Below are 19,906 nucleotides of genomic sequence, written 5' to 3' on the forward strand. Positions count from 1 at the left end.
AGCTTTATAAAAAAAGCCCCTGCCTGTGCTCACAATTATTCTACTGTCACACAGTGCATCTTGTGTGCAATTTATTCAAGGTCCTGGTGTCCTTTGCCTAGTTTACTGGTCTTGTGTTGTGCAACTGTTTGGTAATTTGTGTCAGCGGCGATTAACCAGGTCAAACCGCTGTGCCGTCAGACTCGGCGAAGAGAACGAAAGTGATTTGAAAATTAAATCCAAAAAATGAAAATCAACCTACTGCTGCTAAATAATTGCAGACATGAACATTTTGAGTCATCGAAAGATCTTTGCATCACTTGAGTTTCAAAATGCTGCTAAATTACAAGCTGCTGCGTTGCCTTCAGTGGACGTATGGCATTTTTGAAAAGAGCCTTTTCACACTCTAAGTAGGTAAAGCGTGTGTATGCATCACAGGTTGCAACAAAGCCCCCAACGTGAGTGTGTCTGTGCGTGTGCAAATGTCAACATGCCTGTGTGTACACCACAACCCTGTCAATTTTCAGTATTTGCAGCAATTTCTGAAGTAATGACAGGTAATCATCAGCAAGGCGATCTGAATAAGCAGCCGCGGTGAGAGCGCTATTCTAAATTCAGCGCTTGTTCAACAGGAGCTTTGCATTTTCCCCCCTCACACTGTTGATATAATGGGTGGGTGGAATGAGGGCACATCACGAACGGTGCAGCATGCCCTGAGCTGTGTGCTAACTCGATGTCAGAGCCACAGTGAGTAATGATGGCAGCGAGGAGACTGGCACAGAGGCAGGGACAGGGCTTATCAGGTTTATGCTGCGGATGATAAAATGTTATATTCAGTTTCAGATTCTAGAGGCAGAGAGAGGGAGAGAGATGATATCTAAAAACTAACCTCACCACTGCAGGCAGGCAATGGCAAAGACAGGACGGCATGTATCACACACATGGGTGCAATATATAGTGCACACACACACACACACATACACACACACACACACACACACACACACACACACACACACACACACACACACACACACACACACACACACACACACACACACACTTTCTCCATGTTGCACCTCGAGGTTTCTTACAAGAACTAACTTCACTCATTTTGGAATTAATTAGCTGCCTAACTTCCATCAGTTAATTATCATGATCGGGTCGAGCCAATAATTAAGTTTTCCTCACAGCAATGTGGCAGTTTGATGGCAGCAGGATCCGAGGAGCTCTGCCTCGCAGAGATGCTTTAACGTAGTCAAAACAAAACCGACTCTGATGACTAGCTATGTAGTTGGTTATCAGCTCATTTTGTTAACCAGCAGTCTTCACCTGACACGCGCCTTTACACAACAGGTGCAGAATCTGTGACACATTTGACCACATTACACAAGATTTCAGTGTTTTATTCATAACTTTCGAGGCTCTTCTAACATTGCTAAGATCCTGACCTAATATATACCAGCGTTTGATCTAAGATTAAATCACTTTTAAAAACATATATTGAGTCTATTTGTTATTTATATGATCATATTTATAATTCTAGTGCTCACTTCAAATTTCTTTTTTAAAATATAATCTGGTGATATTCTATAGTTTTCTAATTTGTCAACAAATTCCTTGAAAAGCATTACCAAATAATCCTACTAACAAGCCTTGTCTGTGTATCCAAAGCCTGATTTATTGTCTTCCTCTATGCCATAGAGCTCCACTGTTGCAATGGGTGACATGTCCCTCACACTGCACACTGTCCTGCTGCTGTAAATACTCTGTAGAGCACCAAATGTGGGTTAATCCACAGCTGAAAGTATTCTCCAATAAATGCAGTATTCTCTCCTGTTTGAGTTATATTTGCTGAGGTGCCCAGCTGTTTCAGGAAATTACTGAGTCTTTGTTTTTTTAAACCAGACCATATTTGTGTGAGACTTAAGTCTTCAGTGGAAACCAATGCAACATAGTAGGGAAGTTAGAAAGGAACACTGTGCTGCTTTGCCTCTGTGATTCTCAATTGTGTGGGGTGGGCCTGGCTCAGTTGGAAAAAAGGTGATGTCACGTACGTCCGTGCACCAATCAGGGTTGAGGATCATTTTCCACCCCCACGCAGCCCTGATGAAGCAGATTATCTGAGTTTTTGAATGTTTTTTTTTTCTCCAAACTTTAACATGGATTATTGCTTTTTTTTCATGAATACTTAACTTCATAGACACATACTTGAGATTTAAAACCAGGATTTTAGGATTTTGTTAGGATAACTGTCTTCTTGCTTCTTTCAGGCTTGTAGTGTTCTTTTGCATCTTTCATATAATTGTAATGAAATGTTAAGTATAAAAAAAAGATGTATTATTTTTAATTTGGAACACAGATTCAGATAAAATATCTGAATAATATAATTACGGGGGCTTGTGTGTGTGTGTGTGTATGGGCACTGGAGAACAGAGGTAATCATACAGTGTAGATCTATAATGAGATATAATGAGACAACTGTGTTCCAAAATTTTGAACACAACCGATGGCTGTGATGGAAAAAAATAGGAAAATAAGGCAGAAGACCAGAAGAAATATCCTCCGATTCAACTGTATAATTTTGAAATACATTAAATAAATTGATAACTAATTAGCTATTTTTCAGCAAGTCATCATAATGGTCATACGAGCAAAACAAAAAACCTTGTAACAGCCAAAAGTAATGCTGCTCCTGAGGCTGGAGGGGATGACTACAACAAATGTAAATGGCTAAGCACAACGCTGTACCAGCGCCCCATCATTAGGGTACAGTGGACAAACAGTAGTGCTTATTGATACGGTATTGTTTCTTCACACTGAGACTGTGAAAAGATTTTCTATTCACCCGGTCCACTTCATCTTCTGTGGCTGCAGTGATGGAATATGGCTGCAATCTACTGCTTCAATATATTGTATATAAAAATGATATAATAAATCATTATGGAGAGCGGAATGGCTCTGCCGCTCTCCAAACACCGCTGTCCTGTGAACAGCCCTTCTTATTGTCTCTAAATTCAATAGTCCCCCCCCCAATGCGCTTCTTTTTATTACTTGTCTCATTTATTGCAGTGCAGTGTCTGTTCATATCGGGCTTTGTAAATGAAGTTTTTGCAACAAAGGTTATTGAAATAAGTCCACGGGATCCTAGAGGATAAGTGATGCTGGAGAGAGTTAATTGGCTTTTTGAATGTTGGATCTGAGTGTAACCTGCCCCGGAGCAAGTTACCATGGCGATCTACCTGCGCCGCAGAGTGAAACACCTTTGTGAGACGCCAGAGCTGAGCCTGAAGTTAGCTCTGTGGCCTACTAATCTTTCCTTCACGCGTGTGGGCTCAGAATCCCTCCAGATGCGTGTGGATGCAGTTTTATAATCTGTTGAACGTGTTTTTTTTTATATTTGTCCACACTGTTCCTTCCTCTCCAGCCCGCTGTTTCAATTTCATAAAAAATTCAAAGCAGGGTTTGAAGGAGTTTTGAATCAGCAAAGATCATGTCCCCTGGGAAGAAAATAAAACAGCTTACGCCACTTAAATTTGTATTCTCTGTCATAACAGCCGTCCCCCTGGGGCATCATTCATTTAATCAGCTATTATTACCTCTTCAGGCCGACCCAGGGCCGGGGTGCCGGTGAGTAGGATGGCCCGCTTGGCGCTCTGAATGAGAGGCACCAGAATCTTCGTCCGGGCCGCATTCCTGGATTTGAGGTAATGCGACTCGTCCACCACGACCACCGCAAACCGCTGCCTGCTCAGAGCCTCCACCAGGTGGCGTGCATCTGTAGTGAGCAGGCCGTAGCCCAGCACCGTCACCTTGCTGCTGCTGATGCCCCTGGAGGGACAAGGACACACACGGTATGCAGATCAAGCCCACGATGTATCACCAGTTAACCTTTCTCATTTTGAATAACAGGATATACCACATATAAACACAAACGTGAGAAAACATCATGTTTATATTACTATTTAGTAGACGAAATCTGATTATTTTCATTGTCTGCTTTTTTAGTGAACAAAATTTTGAATTTTAATTGTCTACAAAACAGTATCTGCAAGGCAAAAAATCCTACAGATCCCACTGAAATCAGTTATTTCTGTCATATATTGACAAGTTTACATGGCTAGCTGTTCAATTTTGTGCTTCGTCTGCTGCATGTCGCTGGAATAAAAATGGTTAAAAACAAATCATAGCAGCAGTTGTTGTTTATGATACACATTTGCTGTTACATCCAAGTGTAAGGCTGATGACTGTATTGGCAACAAATCCCATGAAAAGACCAAAGCCAACAATGTGTTAGTCTGTCTCTCACTGCAGTCTGACTTCCCTACACTGTCTGTGGCTCTCAGCTCCAAACCCATCGGTTCCACCGAAGAGAAAAATCTATACAAATATAGATACTTTGATTTTTAAAACGGTGTCAGTCATTTCCTAAAACAGCTGGGCGCTGTGGGTTTTAACAAACATGACTCAAACAGGGGGAAAGAGTGTATCTGCTGGGGACTATTTTCAGCCGTGGATTAATACTTTGGTCTAGAGAGTATTTATTGTAGGATGGTGTATGTGGCATCGAGTCAAAATAAACTGCAGTGTGTGTGTGTGTGTGTGTGTGAGTTCATGGGAATGTCATCGCAGTGCAACAGTGTGACTCACTGATGTGTTTAATCATTTTTGGACAACAACTTCATTCAGAGGAATAAGACATACAGTATTTGTGTCTAATCATGACTCACTAGTCCTTATCTTGAGATCCTCTGATAAGGCCCTGTTAGCTATTCTATCTGATCTGTTATTTCATCTGTAACTTTTATTCATTATTTAAAACTGACTATAAGCTGTCTTATATGTTATTTTGCGACTATTGGGATTTTACAGTTGAATGTCCTCCTGCCCTCTTTTAATTGTTTTTGTGAAGCAAAACAGTCGTTTTGAAAGGTCAGATTGTCGACGATAAGAAAAATACAGAACATAGCCACCCCTTTTCTTTTAAACTGCTACTGTAGTTCTTACGGCAGTCACCTTTAACATTGACAAATGTGTGTCAACAGCTGGAACTCAATACAAACTCAACATCTTTTCAAACTTTTAGTATTTATTGACTTGGCAACTGAGCCCTCAAGGTAAAGTAAACCAGACTGTTTAAAAATGGTGTGTGGACTTGATAAATGTTAAGGCACACAAAGGAAGACACACACACACAGACTGCCAGACACAAACTAGGGCCGCGGGTTCATACATCTCCTCCTCTGGAGCGCCTAAGAAATCCATTCCTGGGCTGTATTGCAATCTCTATATTTTCCAGGTGATGTGCAGCCCTGACAACAAACACACAGACACACAAGCACAGTCACTGATAAACAAACAAACACAGCAGCATTCAGCGGCATGAAACTCAATAAGGATCTCTGAGAAATCAAAAACATTTCTAGCATCTGGCGGCTTCTAATTCTTCGCCTTCGCCACACACACACATTCCCAGGCTGACATAAACCTAAGGTGCCATTCATGTTCTACAAAAGAACAAGTGAGTCAAAATACTGAGAGGAGGTGCTGCATAATTTTTTTCTCTTGCCTCCCCGTTCAGTCATTAACACATCCAGTTCAAGGACACGTTTTCCCCAGAAGGCTTTCACAACCTCTTTGCGCCTCATCTGTGAAGTGAGGTGGAGACGTTTTTTTCCCCCCCTCCAAGTCACAGATATAAAAAGTTTGTTTCATTCAAAAATAAAAACTAAGAGAACTAGGGGAAAGTTGAGATGATTATAAAAGTAGCTGTTTTAAAGGCTTCTATGTGACATTAGTCCACAGTGCACAAACCTGAGTCAATATAAACAGCTGTGAAAATGAGACACATTTCTCCACGACAGCATTTTTCCACTTCCTGCATTGAAAACATTTCAACTCTTGTTCAATATCGCAGACGTGGCCTTGACATGATTTGTCTGTCAGCGCTGTCAAACACCGGCCCGTGCCGGCTCCTGACACCGGGGGACACTTTGACATTAAATTGTCAGCCGCAACCTCTCTGTCTATCACGCCGCCTCGCTTTCACACTATGTGACCAGGCGTGTTCATATTTTTATTCCACGTCTTTGGGTAAATTATGACCGCGTGTAGAAGCGGAGGGCGGGAGAATCGTTACATGCCGCCTCACGTCTCGTTAAAAGGACAACTTTCCCTTAAATTCAAATCATGGCTCTAATCCTACATATGATGAACAAGATTATGTACTTTGCATAGATATCCCGAACATATTTATGAGCCCTAAAGAGACCTTCGTTACACTTCTGTATAAACTGTGTGCAAAATGTGTCCCATTCTGTGAGATAACAGAGACAATTTTCACTTCAATCAATTCAAAATGAATAATTGATTCACCTTTTCAGCCCCATTTTAAGCAGAAATGGCAGAAATTCACTAGCTCCAGCTCCTCAAATGTAAATATTTACTGGTTTTCTTCGTCACGTATTACAATAAATTTAATGTCTTTGGATTTAGGGCTGTTGTTCAGACAACACAAGTAATAGAACACATCACTGTGAGCGCTTGGAGACTGTGACTGTGACATAATGATTAATCAATTAGTCAGGAAAATAATCAACTGTGAAACCTAAAAAAAAACTAAAAAATATTTTCCTTTTCTTCGAGTGCATGTACCACAGTCATTACTGGTGCCACTGCTGACCATGTGACCTCTAACTGAAAGCACTAATAAATGCAGCTGGTTTTTACCACAACCAGCAGTATTCAACAGCAGGGAATTCAGCATACGTCCTTCAAGGCTTGACCTTTTGGTTCTCAAAGTGCAGCTTTAATAAACGGTCTGACAGGGCCGAAGCTTTATCAGTTTGCCATTCATTGAAAGACAGATATTGGCCAGTCAGTGTCATCCACAGCTGATGTGAAGATTCAAATTAAGTTTGCTCATTCCATATTTATTTTCTATTTTAAGCCCATTCTCAGAATATAGTCTAATAAGACATTCTGCAAAGGCTTTTGTAAGGAACAGCCGGTATTCTAATTTATTATAATTAAATACAATAAGAAACTTTGAGGCTGGCAACAATTGTGCATTATCACATGTATGTACAGGCATGTGTAGCCTGGCTGAGGCAGCTGGGAGGGATGAATGTATGATGGGATGACCTACATGGTGTGGCTCTTGTTCTCCACCAGGTTGATGTCCCCAGGCTGCAGCTCGGGGATCCACCTCTCCAGCTCTTCGATCCAGGGATATTTCAGAAACGAGGGCACCACCACCAGGAGGGGCCACTCCTGCCTGAAGGCGTACGCCACCGCGATGGCCTGCACCGTCTTCCCAAGACCCATCTGGACCGACCAAATCAACACACGGCGGAGGGGGAGAAAAACAAGTCAATCGCGCAGCGATGCTGCGGTAAATTGCATATGACGGCCGAGCTGATGTGAGGCCCAAGAGTAATAAGGTCTCAGAATGATTCGTGTGTCAAAACCGATTAGACACGTGGGAGTGCTGCACAGGGCTGACAAATTAATTTGGAAGGCATGCAGCTCAGTCCCAGGTTCTTTTTTTTTTTCGTTGGAAAATAGATTTCCTGAGCCAGCATTGTGTGTGCTTACCTCATCAGCAATCATACATCTGTAAAACAAAAGAAACAGAGAAAACTTTATCAGATGAGTTTTGAAACTGGCAGTTTATAGTTTGCATATAAAGACAGCAGCTCGTGCAGCATGACGGCTTTGCTCAAGGGCACCACAGCAGCATTCACTGGAGAGGATTCCTTATCCGGACTTGTCTGAGGATTCACACCGCAAACCCTCCTGTCAGAGCCAGACTCTCGCACCTCTCTGGCCACAGAAAGCACATTCACAAAGTCCCCTCGGACTCAGCTGCTCTTGGACATATTACAGATCTGTCACTTATAATTTATGTCTGCGCTGGGACTTTGTTGCAGTTCGAGAATTGTTGTGGGTATTCAATATTTATGTTGTTGCTCCTATAGAATGTGTCTGTGTGTGATGTGGCGGAGAGAGAGCGCTCACTAATTCCCAGAAAAAGAAATGAACATGCTGGGTGATGCAGAAGCTAGAGTGTAATTCCTGAAGAGACAATAATAATATATTTTTATAATTTTTTGTATCTTAGCAAATGTTCAAAAACACTTTTACCTAAATATCTAATAAATAGAGGTAATTCCAGGTCATAATCTATATGCAGTCCATGAGGTCACAGGGTTCTCAGACGGTGAATCTAAAAGCTATTAAAATAAAAGATGGCTCTAGATCTGATCTCTGAAACAATAAGCCTACAGCAAAATCTACTGACCATATAATATTTACATCAGATAAAGTGAAAAATAAAAAAACCTGAGAGATCACCTGGTACGCTCGCCTTTACCTTCTCCTCAATTAGCACCATTGGTGCACCATTGGTGGTTGTAGTCAGTGCAATCAATCCTCGGTGCTGTGACAGACTCGAACATCCTCACACAGGTAAAGAGATCCCTATTAATGTAATTATTTCATGACACGTCGAATCAGTCCTTCATCTTATCACGTGCCCCCATGATGAGTCACAAACTCGTACTATCAGAGACGAAAATGCGAATTCTCCAGAAGCAGCACATTTTGTTAAATTTAATCATCCCATTTCCTCTCTTAGATATATCGGAATTGAAAAAGTATCACTTCCCCCAAGAGGAGGTAATTTAGATGTCTTACTGCCCAGAAGGGAACACTGTTGGATTTACTGTCTGAGAACCCTGTCACCTCATTGATTAAATATAGATCATGACCTGAAGTGTTTCCTGTAATGTACCTCTGTTTTTTCGATAGTTAGATAAACGTGTTTCAGATGTTCTTTTCGAGCTGTTTAGAAATCTACTTAAAATGTACATATACGTAGACTTAACCAATAAATTGTATGTAATATTCAATCTCCACATGTTTTTTGAAGTTATGTGATTGGTTGTTGCTCCTGTCACTGTGCTATTATTTATTTTAAAAGCAATTTTGATTCCCTGAAGGCATCTTGATGACGTATCTCGCCCTAATGGTGGGACGTGTGTATCCAATCAGCATCAGGCATGTTACTATGGTGTGGCCTGTCCGTCCATCCAGGTGCATATGGAGTCAGAGTGTGTGACACTTACTGCACATATAGGAGCTCACAAAAGCCAGTGATCAGTAAAGCTTTTCAAGGAGCGAGGCAGCTTTAATTGTATTCACTTAAGTAAATAATGTAACCAGCTTTCCATTAAATACCATGCTGATAAAAACAAGGAGGACTTATTTATGGAGTAGAGCGGCAGGTTATTAATGAAATGTTATTTCAGCAGTTAATCCGTTTTGGCTGCATTTAGGTGTACGGTGTGGATATTTTTTCTTTTAGTTTGCACTCACACTCTATTTTTCAATTTTGTCTTACATGTTTTATGTCTGTTTTTTCTTGGGACTGGGTTGCAGGGTAAGGGTTAGGGTTCTTGTTCTAACGTTTCCTTCAGATTGGTAGGGGTTTTGCTGATCTATAAATAAATCGGATTTTAAGAAATAATAACCATTTTAAAAAACGTTCTCGGGCACAAACAGGAGAGTTCATTTAATACCAGGCAGACGGATAAAACCAAATTTTAGCCACGTGGCAGCCTCTGGGGCTGAATTATGATAAGAAAAATGCAGTTCCCCGAATGGCCACTTGAGGCCAAATCACATAGACCAAGTGAGCTTGTTTTAATACTACTTGAGTCGAAGTCTACATGTTGTGGTTGCTGTAGTCTTGACCGACAAATAATAAAACTGAATTTGGCTGCAGCAGACAAACCATAAGATCTTCCAGGCGTAAGCAATTTTATGAGCTATTGATTAAACAACAATCAATACATTAATGAATGATACTAATTGCTCTAATTGCTGCAGCCCAATTAGTGCTTATTCATTTCATCAGCAGTCTGAACAATGCTGATGATGATGAAGATTAGACTATTTGTCTAAGTCTATTTTTTCCTGATTGTCCTTTTAATTCACATTTTTAAGCGTATGCCTGCGACTGAACCGTACTCTAGGATTAAAGTAGCGGCTCACCTGTCATCCTGCCTCTGATATGATATGTTTTATCGAACTCGAGTTCCCCGCTTTACGCGACACATTGTAAAGGAACAATGAAAGCGTGACACATTCCTCAGCGGAAGTCGTCCCCACAGAGAAAGTGCAGATTGATCAACCTCTGCTTCTCTCTGCCCAGTGGGTTTGGGCCTATTGTCATGACCTTGCTTATTCATAAACGCTTCCAACATCATGTCAGTGCAAACAGTGCAACAGAGCAGCTCTGAATACCTCAGACACAGTCTCTCATTATTCTTTCTCCTCCTCCCTCTCCCCTTCCTCCCCCCATCTCCGCCCCATTTCTCTCTTTCAGCTGAGGAACATGATTAATGTGCACCTTGCCACTGGTGGTTTTTCTAATTGCCAGCACACCGGCCCAGTCAGCGCAATGCGCACACACACACACACACACACACACACTAGACACTCACACACACACACACGCAAGCCGGTATATGTGTGAAAAATGCACACAAAAGAAAAGATATGCAAAAAAAGCAAAAATACATGATAGATATGAAGTGCACACACACACACATTCAAACACACATACACACACGCACGTGTATATATGCGCTTCGCATACACCCACCCACACACACACCCCCACACTCGCACACTGGGGAGGGAGTGCGGCTGGGGCAGGTGCTTGCCATTTCTCAACACATTAATCATCCTCCTTTAAATAACCTGAGTGTCGTCTTGACGGTTTGAGACTGCGAGGATGCTGCACTGCTGTTGCCTGACAACGGCACGGTCCCCGTCGCCCCGTTTTTCTAATGTTATCTCTGAAACCCACAAGCCACAAAGTGTCAGGAAATGGGCTCCCCTCCCTCCCAAAGCTGGCTATGATGATTTGATGGGTTTGACCTCTGCGCTGCGATGTGTTGTGTGGCCCAGCGTCTAACCCCAATCTTCCAGCCCTGTTAGGGTTCTCCTCTGATGACTGGACCCGTAGTGCGCTGTGGTCACTGGAAAAACTGCTCGGAGGATGGACGCTGCACAAAAGGCTGACTTGGAGGGGGCTTCAACGGACCCAGAAGGCTCTAATACAGTTATACGGTTCTGAGTACAGTTTCGCTGTATTCTCTAAATGACCCGAAAGGTTTTGGGCTTTTTCTGCTTGTAGGAGACGGAGGAGGATGTTTCAGTGGTGTGTATGACTTTAAAAGGAAAAGTTTAAACCCTTGCTATATGGGGCAATCCACAACTAGTGTTCGGCTCACAAGTTTTTATTCCCCAACTTAAGCACCCTTCTGCTCACCCAAATCTATCAGAGAGCTCTTTTAATTCTATTTTTTCAGTGGGGCTTAAAATAGAAAAACTAAACAAAACTTTATACACTTGCGGGACAATAGTTAGACACACACACACACACACACACAGGCTCTGTTTTTATCTTACACTGAGTGGAATGGTTTTTTCCTCTGCCTTTTTACCATGTATTTTTAATAACATTTCCCCACAGGGTGACATTTACAACTACATTTTTACGCTATGTCTTCAACCATATTGAAACAGAACAAAATAAACAATTGACACACACATAACCATTTTAAAAAAAAGCAATGGCTTGTTAAATGCGCAGTAACGCTGCAGCTAAGACTGCTGACGACAGTTAATGGTTAGCGGTTGTCATAGAGAGGCATCATGGCTTCAGGTGAGGAGCAGTCAGACGATGAGCGCTGTGAGGGAGGAAATAACACGGCGTCCTTCTCTTAAATGAAAAGCTGACTCTTGCTCATTTCAGTATACTCAGGAGCTTTTCCTCGACACTCTTACTTGGTCTTGGTCGGCCAGCAGCTTATTGTGGTGAATATTAGCAAATGTTAGCAAATTTTACCTTAATATTGCTGTGTAACTGCCATCACTGAGTCAGTTTGCTGACTTTAAAATCTTTCTTCACTTGTGCCACTGCCACGCCATGTCATAGGTGAAGATTTCACCAGTTTTGTCACAAAAGCAAAGCAAAAGCAAACTAATTCAGGAATATCAGCTCTGCACAGAAATATCTATGTAACCATTGCTGACGACGGCTGACATAAACCACTGCAGCAAAACTGTAATGAATTGAGCAATGGTGTGATTGATTGCTTATGAATGCAACTCTTCATTTCTATGAAGAATGTGTTATTTCTCATCTTTAAAAGTGACACAGTCTTACTTTAAGTATTTAGAGATATAGCTTATGTGCAGGATTTTGGGTAAATTTGTGCAACTCACTTTTTCTAATTAAAACTTTCAGGACAACCTGCATCAAGCTGCAGGTCCCGCTTGGCTACTGGCTACTCATAAAGGTCAGCCTCGCAATGCACAGTGAATATAATATGAATACGCTGCATTATGGTAAGTAGGTGTTACGCGCCTATTCTCTTACATTATAGCCTTAGGCGATCTTACTTTTGCTATGTTTAATCACGACTCTTACCCTCCTGTTTCTGCTACAGTAGGATGCACATAAAGATGGTATGAATGTACAGTATGGTGTGTTTGGCTCTAATGGTGCATTTACTCTGAACACTTCAGCTTCTTGATATGCTGAACTAAGCGAACATATTTTTAATGTTACAACACTCGTTACAAGTGTTCCCCACCAGCATAATTCTTCTCTCCAACACTCGAACTGACCCAGCAGGGTAATTTAATTGATCATGTGTAGCCTCTCCACTTTCTTTTTATAAAAACCACTTCTTTACATCCTGGATGGATAGCATCCATATAATGGAAAGTCGGCCATTAAGGCAATGGGTTACTGATGGTGACTAAAATAAAATTTTTCATGCTACCTCCCGCAGTCTTCATAATATAAAAACATAAACTGTCTTTCATTGAAACCTGTGACAAATTTCATGCTTAATTAGGAGGAAGTGGCATTTAGAGGAAGTAAATACTACAACTGAGGCACTTTAAAGATGCAGAAGAGGCATTACTATCATAATACTGGACCCAGTTTCCCTCCTCTGATTACAGGTCAGGTACATGTGAGGCTGGATCTCAATGGTGACCTGACACTGACCTGAATATCCATTGTTTTTAACTGTGGCTGGGGCACAGACAACCCATGCACCACCAATGATGGTAAACACCATTGCTGTCAAACTACGGATCAGGGTGTTTTTGTGTGAATTAAGAAAAAGGATGGGCAGCTATTATGTAACACTGGCCAGCAGCTGTTTTTAATAACAGTGGTGAAAATGTGATTTTGCTGTATCAACCCATCACTGGAAAATGCTTCCAAAACAATAGCAAACGGCGTAAGTGGCAGAGCAGTGGAGCATTAAAGCTGCTGAATGCCAGCTTTCATACTGATGCGTGTACTGAATCTCCTTTTGTCCGCACCAAAGGGGCACGCCGCTGTTTTTACAAATGAAGATCAGATCGGGATACTAGTCATGAGGAGGAAATTCAGTCCGTGAAAACACTTTCATAATGCGGCCCTGAAGAGAGCTTTCTAAAACAGCCTCAGTGATGTCATCAGCCTGGACTGGTGACTACAAATTGTGTGAATTGAGTTGAAAAGACACTGGCATGCGCTTGTCAGGGAGGGTCTGTTAAAATCAACTGTGCTGTTACATTATGGGAAATGTAGGATCCAGTGTTTTTTGAGTGTTTTTGCAGCCTCTGCTGCTTCGATTTTGTCCATTCCTTTTTCAATCTGTCTCTCGCATGTCCCCCAACTTTCTAGAAGTGCAACGCTAAATTGCTGGAGCCTTTAACAGTAAAGTATTTCCACCGATTGATTATTTGTCCAGGCAAACAAACTGATTCAGTAACATCAAAAAATCAGCTTCTTACCAGACTTACAAGAGAACACAGTTTTATTGCAAAGTCAGACCAGTTTTGGTTATTTTGCCAGAGATTTGTTGTTGTTGCTTTTTTTAACTTTGTGCTCTTCTTAATTGGTCTGAGGTGGGCGGGGATGCGATGAAAAAACCCGATGTCACACACCTCTGCGCCCCAGTCAGGGTTTAGAAACGTTTTAATCAGAATCTGATGACAGTTGCGTGGTTGTTTGCTTGTGTTACCACGAACTTCTAATCAAATCTGATCAAATCACACTCACAGAGTCCAGATGAAACAGATAAGCTGAGCTTCTGAGTGTCAAACTTGCAATAAATACACTCTAAGTTTGATTGTTGCTTATTTAATCACGAGGGTTTAAGATATTATAGGCTTGAAAACAAGTTTGCAGGGGGTTTGCAGGGGCTTTAAAACTGTACTGTTTGAGTGATGTTCACCTTGCCTCCCTTAAAGGTTGCTGGTTGTTGCACTGAATTTATCTTACACGGACGGACTTTCAAGGGAAATAAGCTTGATTATACCCCCAGTACAGTAACTCGGAATGAGCTGCTGAATAGCACAAATGCTTTTATGAAACCACTCTGTGCACAGTCTCTATATTATGAACAATAGTTATGGGTCCGTACAAATGTAGCGTAAATATATCAACTTGTATGTGTCCAGAGAACAAACTCCATGTCTGGAATGGACTCCTCTCAGTAATTTGACCATCACAGCGAGAGACAACACAGTCTGCTTATTGATCTCCTCTCGCATCAGCAGAGCAGACCTTATTCAATAAAAGCACAGGCAGTCGCTTACAATAATATTTTGGACAAATCAGAGCAGGGCGGACATACAGTGCATCAAGTGGCTGGCATCGAGCCGCAGTCAGCGACTTAATGGAAGTAACCAAGAGGTCTTAATGGATGTACTTTTACACCAAATTGATGCATTTTACAGGTGTACCCTGGTTACATTTTTGTTTTGGAATAGCTGAATATACACAGATGTCAACACTCAAATGGCACACTTCTGCCCAACTTTCCAAACAATACAATCAACCACATCTCATGGGTTTTTATTGCCATAGTGTACCACAACTTTCCCACATTATCCCTCATCTAACCCCATAAAATTCACTCACCCTCCTACACAGACAGATACTGCGGGCTCCACGAGTATTTGAATTGCAACAACATTTGATGTTTTGGTTCGGTACTCTTAATGCTCTGGATGTGAAGAGACACAATGACGATGAGATTTAAAGGAAAAATCCGCCCACGGATCCTCCCACACCGTTAGATATCTGACATCAATCTATGATGTTCAGTGCATTTCAGGAGTTATTCTATAATGAAGGGCTGACATTAATTTTTTTTGTCTGTCAGCCTCCCTTGTCTCGTTCCACCTCAGGTAGCGATAGCCTACATTTCCCAGAATTGTTCAACTCCTTCCATTCTGGTCGACTCAGGCTACTGAAGGTAGAAATACTGCTATTTCTGCCTTTTCTACAATGAATCTCAGAGTTTGAGAAAAAAAAGAGACTGCTGCTTTAATTCGAGGCTCTTTTCAAGGATATTGAATGAACAAATAAAGAACAGCAGGGTGACTGAAATACATAGAAAGATCAAGATTACTGTCAATAAAATCACCATTTTTAGCTTGTAATCATCTTCACTGTCTGTGTGTGAATGCACACAGTTGTGGATATGTGGACAAAAGTTTGCACCCCAGAGGGCGTAAAATTCTGTAAAATTAAGCATTTTAACCTCTTAGTCACTGTATTATCACACATTACTACTTTTAAAGTATGTAGCAACCAAGATGTGGAGAGGATGGTGTCTTAAAATGGCTTCATGTTTTAATAGATGGCGCTACCAAGCATGTCTGGCTCACAAGCTATTTACCTGGTACTGAGCATTACTTCCAAGGCCAAAGAGCACATCCAAAAAAAAGCAGGCTCACAACTACCTGAGTCACACCTGTGCTTGTGTGGCACTGTCATACAGGATATAGCTATGTTATATACGTTTTGTGATATCACGTCTGTGCTCCTTCTCTCTCTATCCATAACATCTTGTGCTGACGCCACTCCTGCTCGTCTCTGGAGAGCAGCGCTGCTCTTATTGTCACACTGATGCCAATTGACTGAGGTAACTGTCCACACAGTGCAGCAAGAGCCAATTGACTCCTGACCCACCCGTGTAACAAAGCAGTGCCTCCCAGTGTTCCGGAATCAATATGGCCGCTCCGCATCACAGCAGCGGCGCCCAGATTGGCTCCCCCTGTGCTGACCTTCCCGAGAACCCGAGCGTACATCGACTGGTTGGAGAGGAGGAGATGTGCACGTCCTGGCCCGCTCCTGCGGCTAATGCTCAACGCAGCCAAACACTTGTGAACTTAAGGGCAGTGGAGAAACTTCCCATGGATTGGTAATTATTTTCAAAGATGCAACCTGGACTCTATCTGACTTTCTGAATTTAAGATATAATATCAGAGTTTTGGGACTGCCTGCTTTAAGGCTCCATCAGACAAAGTATTGATATAAACATGTAATCCTATTAGACTAAATCACACTTATTGCTCTGTCTGCCCAAATGAAGTTCTGCTGTCAAGTCAGGCCACGAGCTGAGTGTCGTCATTATCAGGAAGTGAATAGCTTCCAACAGAATTTTTGAGGCTCTCATCTCCTCAGTAACATTTAGTACATCACAGACTGTGTGGACTCGTAAAAATGAACACATTTTAAGCAGGCGATTAACATTGCCCCGTAGGATGTCTGGATATTCAAGGATACCCAGTGGAGTTTTTTTTGGTAAACAAACAAAATTTTGCTGACGTCCACTGCTTCTCACAAATATGCATGGTGAGATTTTGAAAGAAGTACTAACACTCCTCTTACAAACAACATGTTGAACTCACATGCAATAACACCACTGCTACATTCAACACACTCAGGGGTATTGCTGCTATAGTCATACACTACTTGGTCTGGTATGACCAGGAGCTTGTTGTGGCTAATGTTAGCTAGTGTTAGCAAAGTGTAGAAAGATATTGCTGTGTGGGCCACATTCAAGTGTCTAGAGTTGACTCTATAGGTGTTTGCTACTTGTGCTACTACAAAAGCTACATCTTACCATTTCCAGTATAGGATACCATTATCCTGTTATTATGTCTTACAACCGGCGTGGCTGCTGTTTAGCAGCATTGTCTCACTGTAAGTTTACATTTTTATAAACACACCTTTTCATGTAACTGGTGGTGACCAATGTGTGAAAATTCTACCGGAACATACAAGAAACCACTTGTATTCTTCTACAAAATGCTCAGACAATAGAAAGCACCTTCATAGCAACAAATCAATATTTGCACACTGCAGAAGTAGAGTGGAAGGTAAGGCTGCAAACACAGGATGGCATAAAGCCAGAGGGGACCGCAATGTTCTCAGATGGAATGAACCACAGACCTACTTTTCTGTCATTCTACATTAAGTTGACAAATTGTTTTTGTCTTTGTCATGTTATTACTGATTTGCAAGATGCGAGCTGACCTTTACGTTCGGATTAGATATTTGAGCGTTGCGCAGCAGCGCTGCTTACCGTCCATTCCTCGATAAGGCAAACTCCACTCCTTCTCTTTGGAAAGGCATCAGGCGCTGCAGGAGCTTGTGAGGAAGGCCTGACAGTTGCTGTGACCATCTTGTATCACAGCAAGAGGTCTGTAGGCCATTATTATCCATTTCCATTAGTAAGTCCTCATCAGTTTCTCAGTCCTTGCTCAGTCAGCTGGCTCTGATTCTGGGCTGGAGCAGAAAAAAAAACATTATTACACTGAGACGTGCATCTGAGTGAGCCCATATGCAGACTCGGTTTAGTCTGAATTTGTGAATGTTCACTACAGCATCTATTCGACATTAAAGAGTGCTTTCATTTACCATATTGATTTTGTTTTAATTCATAGTGTTTTATAATACCGGTGAGAAGCTTTCCTCTGCTGCCCACGTGCACTGACACTAATACCATTACTGGAAGCTGGATGATGCAGTAAAGAAAGTCAGAATTTTAGATGATGGCCGAAGTTGCATGTCTCAGCCGCTCCCAGCTCACAGCAACAGCATCTTTGTTGTGTTGCCTCACCTGGTCAATCCAGGCCTCCATGTGTAATTACAGTCATCAGGGAACGTGCACCAACAACCCCACAAAACCATTGTGTCTAAAACAGTCCTAACTTCCCATAGCAGTGCTGTCCAGGTAGATGACAGAGAGCAAGTTGTGTCTACAGTTAAAAACTACATTTTATGTAATTGGTTGGTATTACATGAAAATAGCTATCACTGGAGTAATTTTAGATTCCCACTCTTACTTTTAACGTTAGTGGTCTATCCTTATTCTCACGTACTGGCTATATGGAAAACTTAATTACTTGTGTGATGCATTTTCAGTGTGCTCCTTGACACGTATTCTGTAGCAACAACCAAAAATGTCATCATTCCTTTGCCACCAAAAGCACCGGAAATGCATCAAGGTACGATGTTCTGATCCGGGGACCAGCACTCTGCAGTTAGCTAAAGTTATGGATTTAGTTTCAAAACATATTTCATGACTTGTCGAGCTGTAACTTTATCAGCGATATATTAGAAGACTGTTACAAAATACCCTGACAGTTTAGCGGACGACAACAACCAATTAATAAACAAGTAACTATGCTAAAGCTAATTTAAAAATACTACCTGACTAAGTAATGATGTAGCGCATCTTCAGCTAACGCTAGCGCATGCACCGGAAGTCGAGAGACTTCCCCGCAGAAATAAAAGCACCGCGCGTGCTTAAACCCATAGACAAGAAACGCATATTCCCTTCGGTAAATTCATCAGATGTGTTAGTTTGAATGTTGACAATGGATAAGCATAAGCTGCCCCATGAGTCCGAAAAGCTGGTTAGCAAGCATACATATTAATTTTTACGCCATGTATGTTTACATGAACATCGCAGTTTGCTACTCAAAGCAGAGCCGATCTCGTCACATACAGCGTTATTGTGACATTGTGACTCGGTCATCTAACCTGCATGTACATTTTTCATATAGCACAACGAAATACAGGACAAACATTACTTATATTAGCGTATGCGTGGTTTGCCTACCCGGCGAGACAGTGGAATGAAGCGCAGCAATCAAATGGCTTTAGAACAGAAACACTGGTAAAGTTTCGCGGTAAATTTAAGGTTCACTCGGTTTATGTCACCAGGCATCCGCAGTACGTATTTATCACCGATAATTAAAGGCAACCTCCTGGCCCAATATGATCTAATTCAACACAATTCGCTTTGAAGTATAAAGACTTGACATCAGTGTTAAAGGATATGTGCAACAAATGACGAAATTGTTAGACAGTATACGTGTGTGTGTGCGTGCTGCTTTAACGCAAAAAATCCAACAACGCCAAACGTGACATATTTTCAACACCCTACGCACCGAACGGAAGGAGCTGACGCAAACGAGCCGACCGGACTCCGCTACCTCTCCGTCACTCCGCCACAAACACTAGCTACTTCACCTTCGGTCGAGACTCCGGCTGTGCACCGATTGTAAACTAAAGCGGTAAGGCAACGTTAGATATATGCGGAACCATGTCCAACAGTAACCGGTTTGCGAAAAAAATGTTAACCGGATAGTTGTAATCATGTAACACGAGCTAGTTAGCAGTAAACATCTCTCTTGCTAGTGAGTGACAGCGCAGAGCGCCGGTGTTTGGCCGTTTTCAAGCGTTAGCAAGCCACAGTTCCAGGTAATAATCGTTAGCTTAGCCCCGACACGACCCAACGCCAAATTTTGCTCATTATGCTGTCGTGCTCTGACAGAAATACACACCTCGCAAGCAAACACCGTGTCCATACTGGTAGCGGCTGTACTTTAATTCGGCGTTCGTCCGAAAAACCAAATAGCAGTTCTTGAAAAATACAGCATGATACAATAACTTTCAGGCCTGGTCCGACTGTTTCTCTCCCAGTAATATGCGGCAACGAACAGGCTGTGCTAAGGTTAATTGTTAGCCATTTCGATAAATTGA

The 19,906-nt window shown here is 41.8% G+C and overlaps 2 protein-coding genes across 5 annotated transcripts in view; one reads left to right on the forward strand and one right to left on the reverse strand.

The window, feature by feature from the left end:
• The window catches only part of zranb3 (zinc finger, RAN-binding domain containing 3), an 82,554-nt gene extending 63,922 nt beyond the window's left edge, over positions 1–18,632 (reverse strand). The window contains exons 1-5 of the mRNA XM_041966278.1: positions 18,569–18,632; positions 17,439–17,641; positions 7,576–7,594; positions 7,127–7,305; positions 3,579–3,810 (exon numbers count right to left, since the gene is read on the reverse strand). Of these exons, the coding sequence (XP_041822212.1) occupies positions 3,579–3,810; positions 7,127–7,305; positions 7,576–7,594; positions 17,439–17,584 (576 nt within the window). The 5' untranslated portion in view covers positions 17,585–17,641; positions 18,569–18,632. The remainder of the gene's footprint in view (positions 1–3,578; positions 3,811–7,126; positions 7,306–7,575; positions 7,595–17,438; positions 17,642–18,568) is intronic.
• A 674-nt stretch (positions 18,633–19,306) lies between these two features.
• The window catches only part of LOC121627365 (R3H domain-containing protein 1), a 44,513-nt gene continuing 43,913 nt past the window's right edge, over positions 19,307–19,906 (forward strand). For all 4 annotated transcript variants that reach the window (XR_006008020.1, XM_041966234.1, XM_041966236.1 and 1 more), the window contains exon 1: positions 19,307–19,437. The gene's annotated coding sequence lies outside the window, so the exon portion shown is untranslated. The remainder of the gene's footprint in view (positions 19,438–19,906) is intronic.

This window comes from Chelmon rostratus, chromosome 24 (assembly GCF_017976325.1).
Source record: "Chelmon rostratus isolate fCheRos1 chromosome 24, fCheRos1.pri, whole genome shotgun sequence".
Lineage (NCBI taxonomy): Eukaryota > Metazoa > Chordata > Actinopteri > Chaetodontiformes > Chaetodontidae > Chelmon > Chelmon rostratus.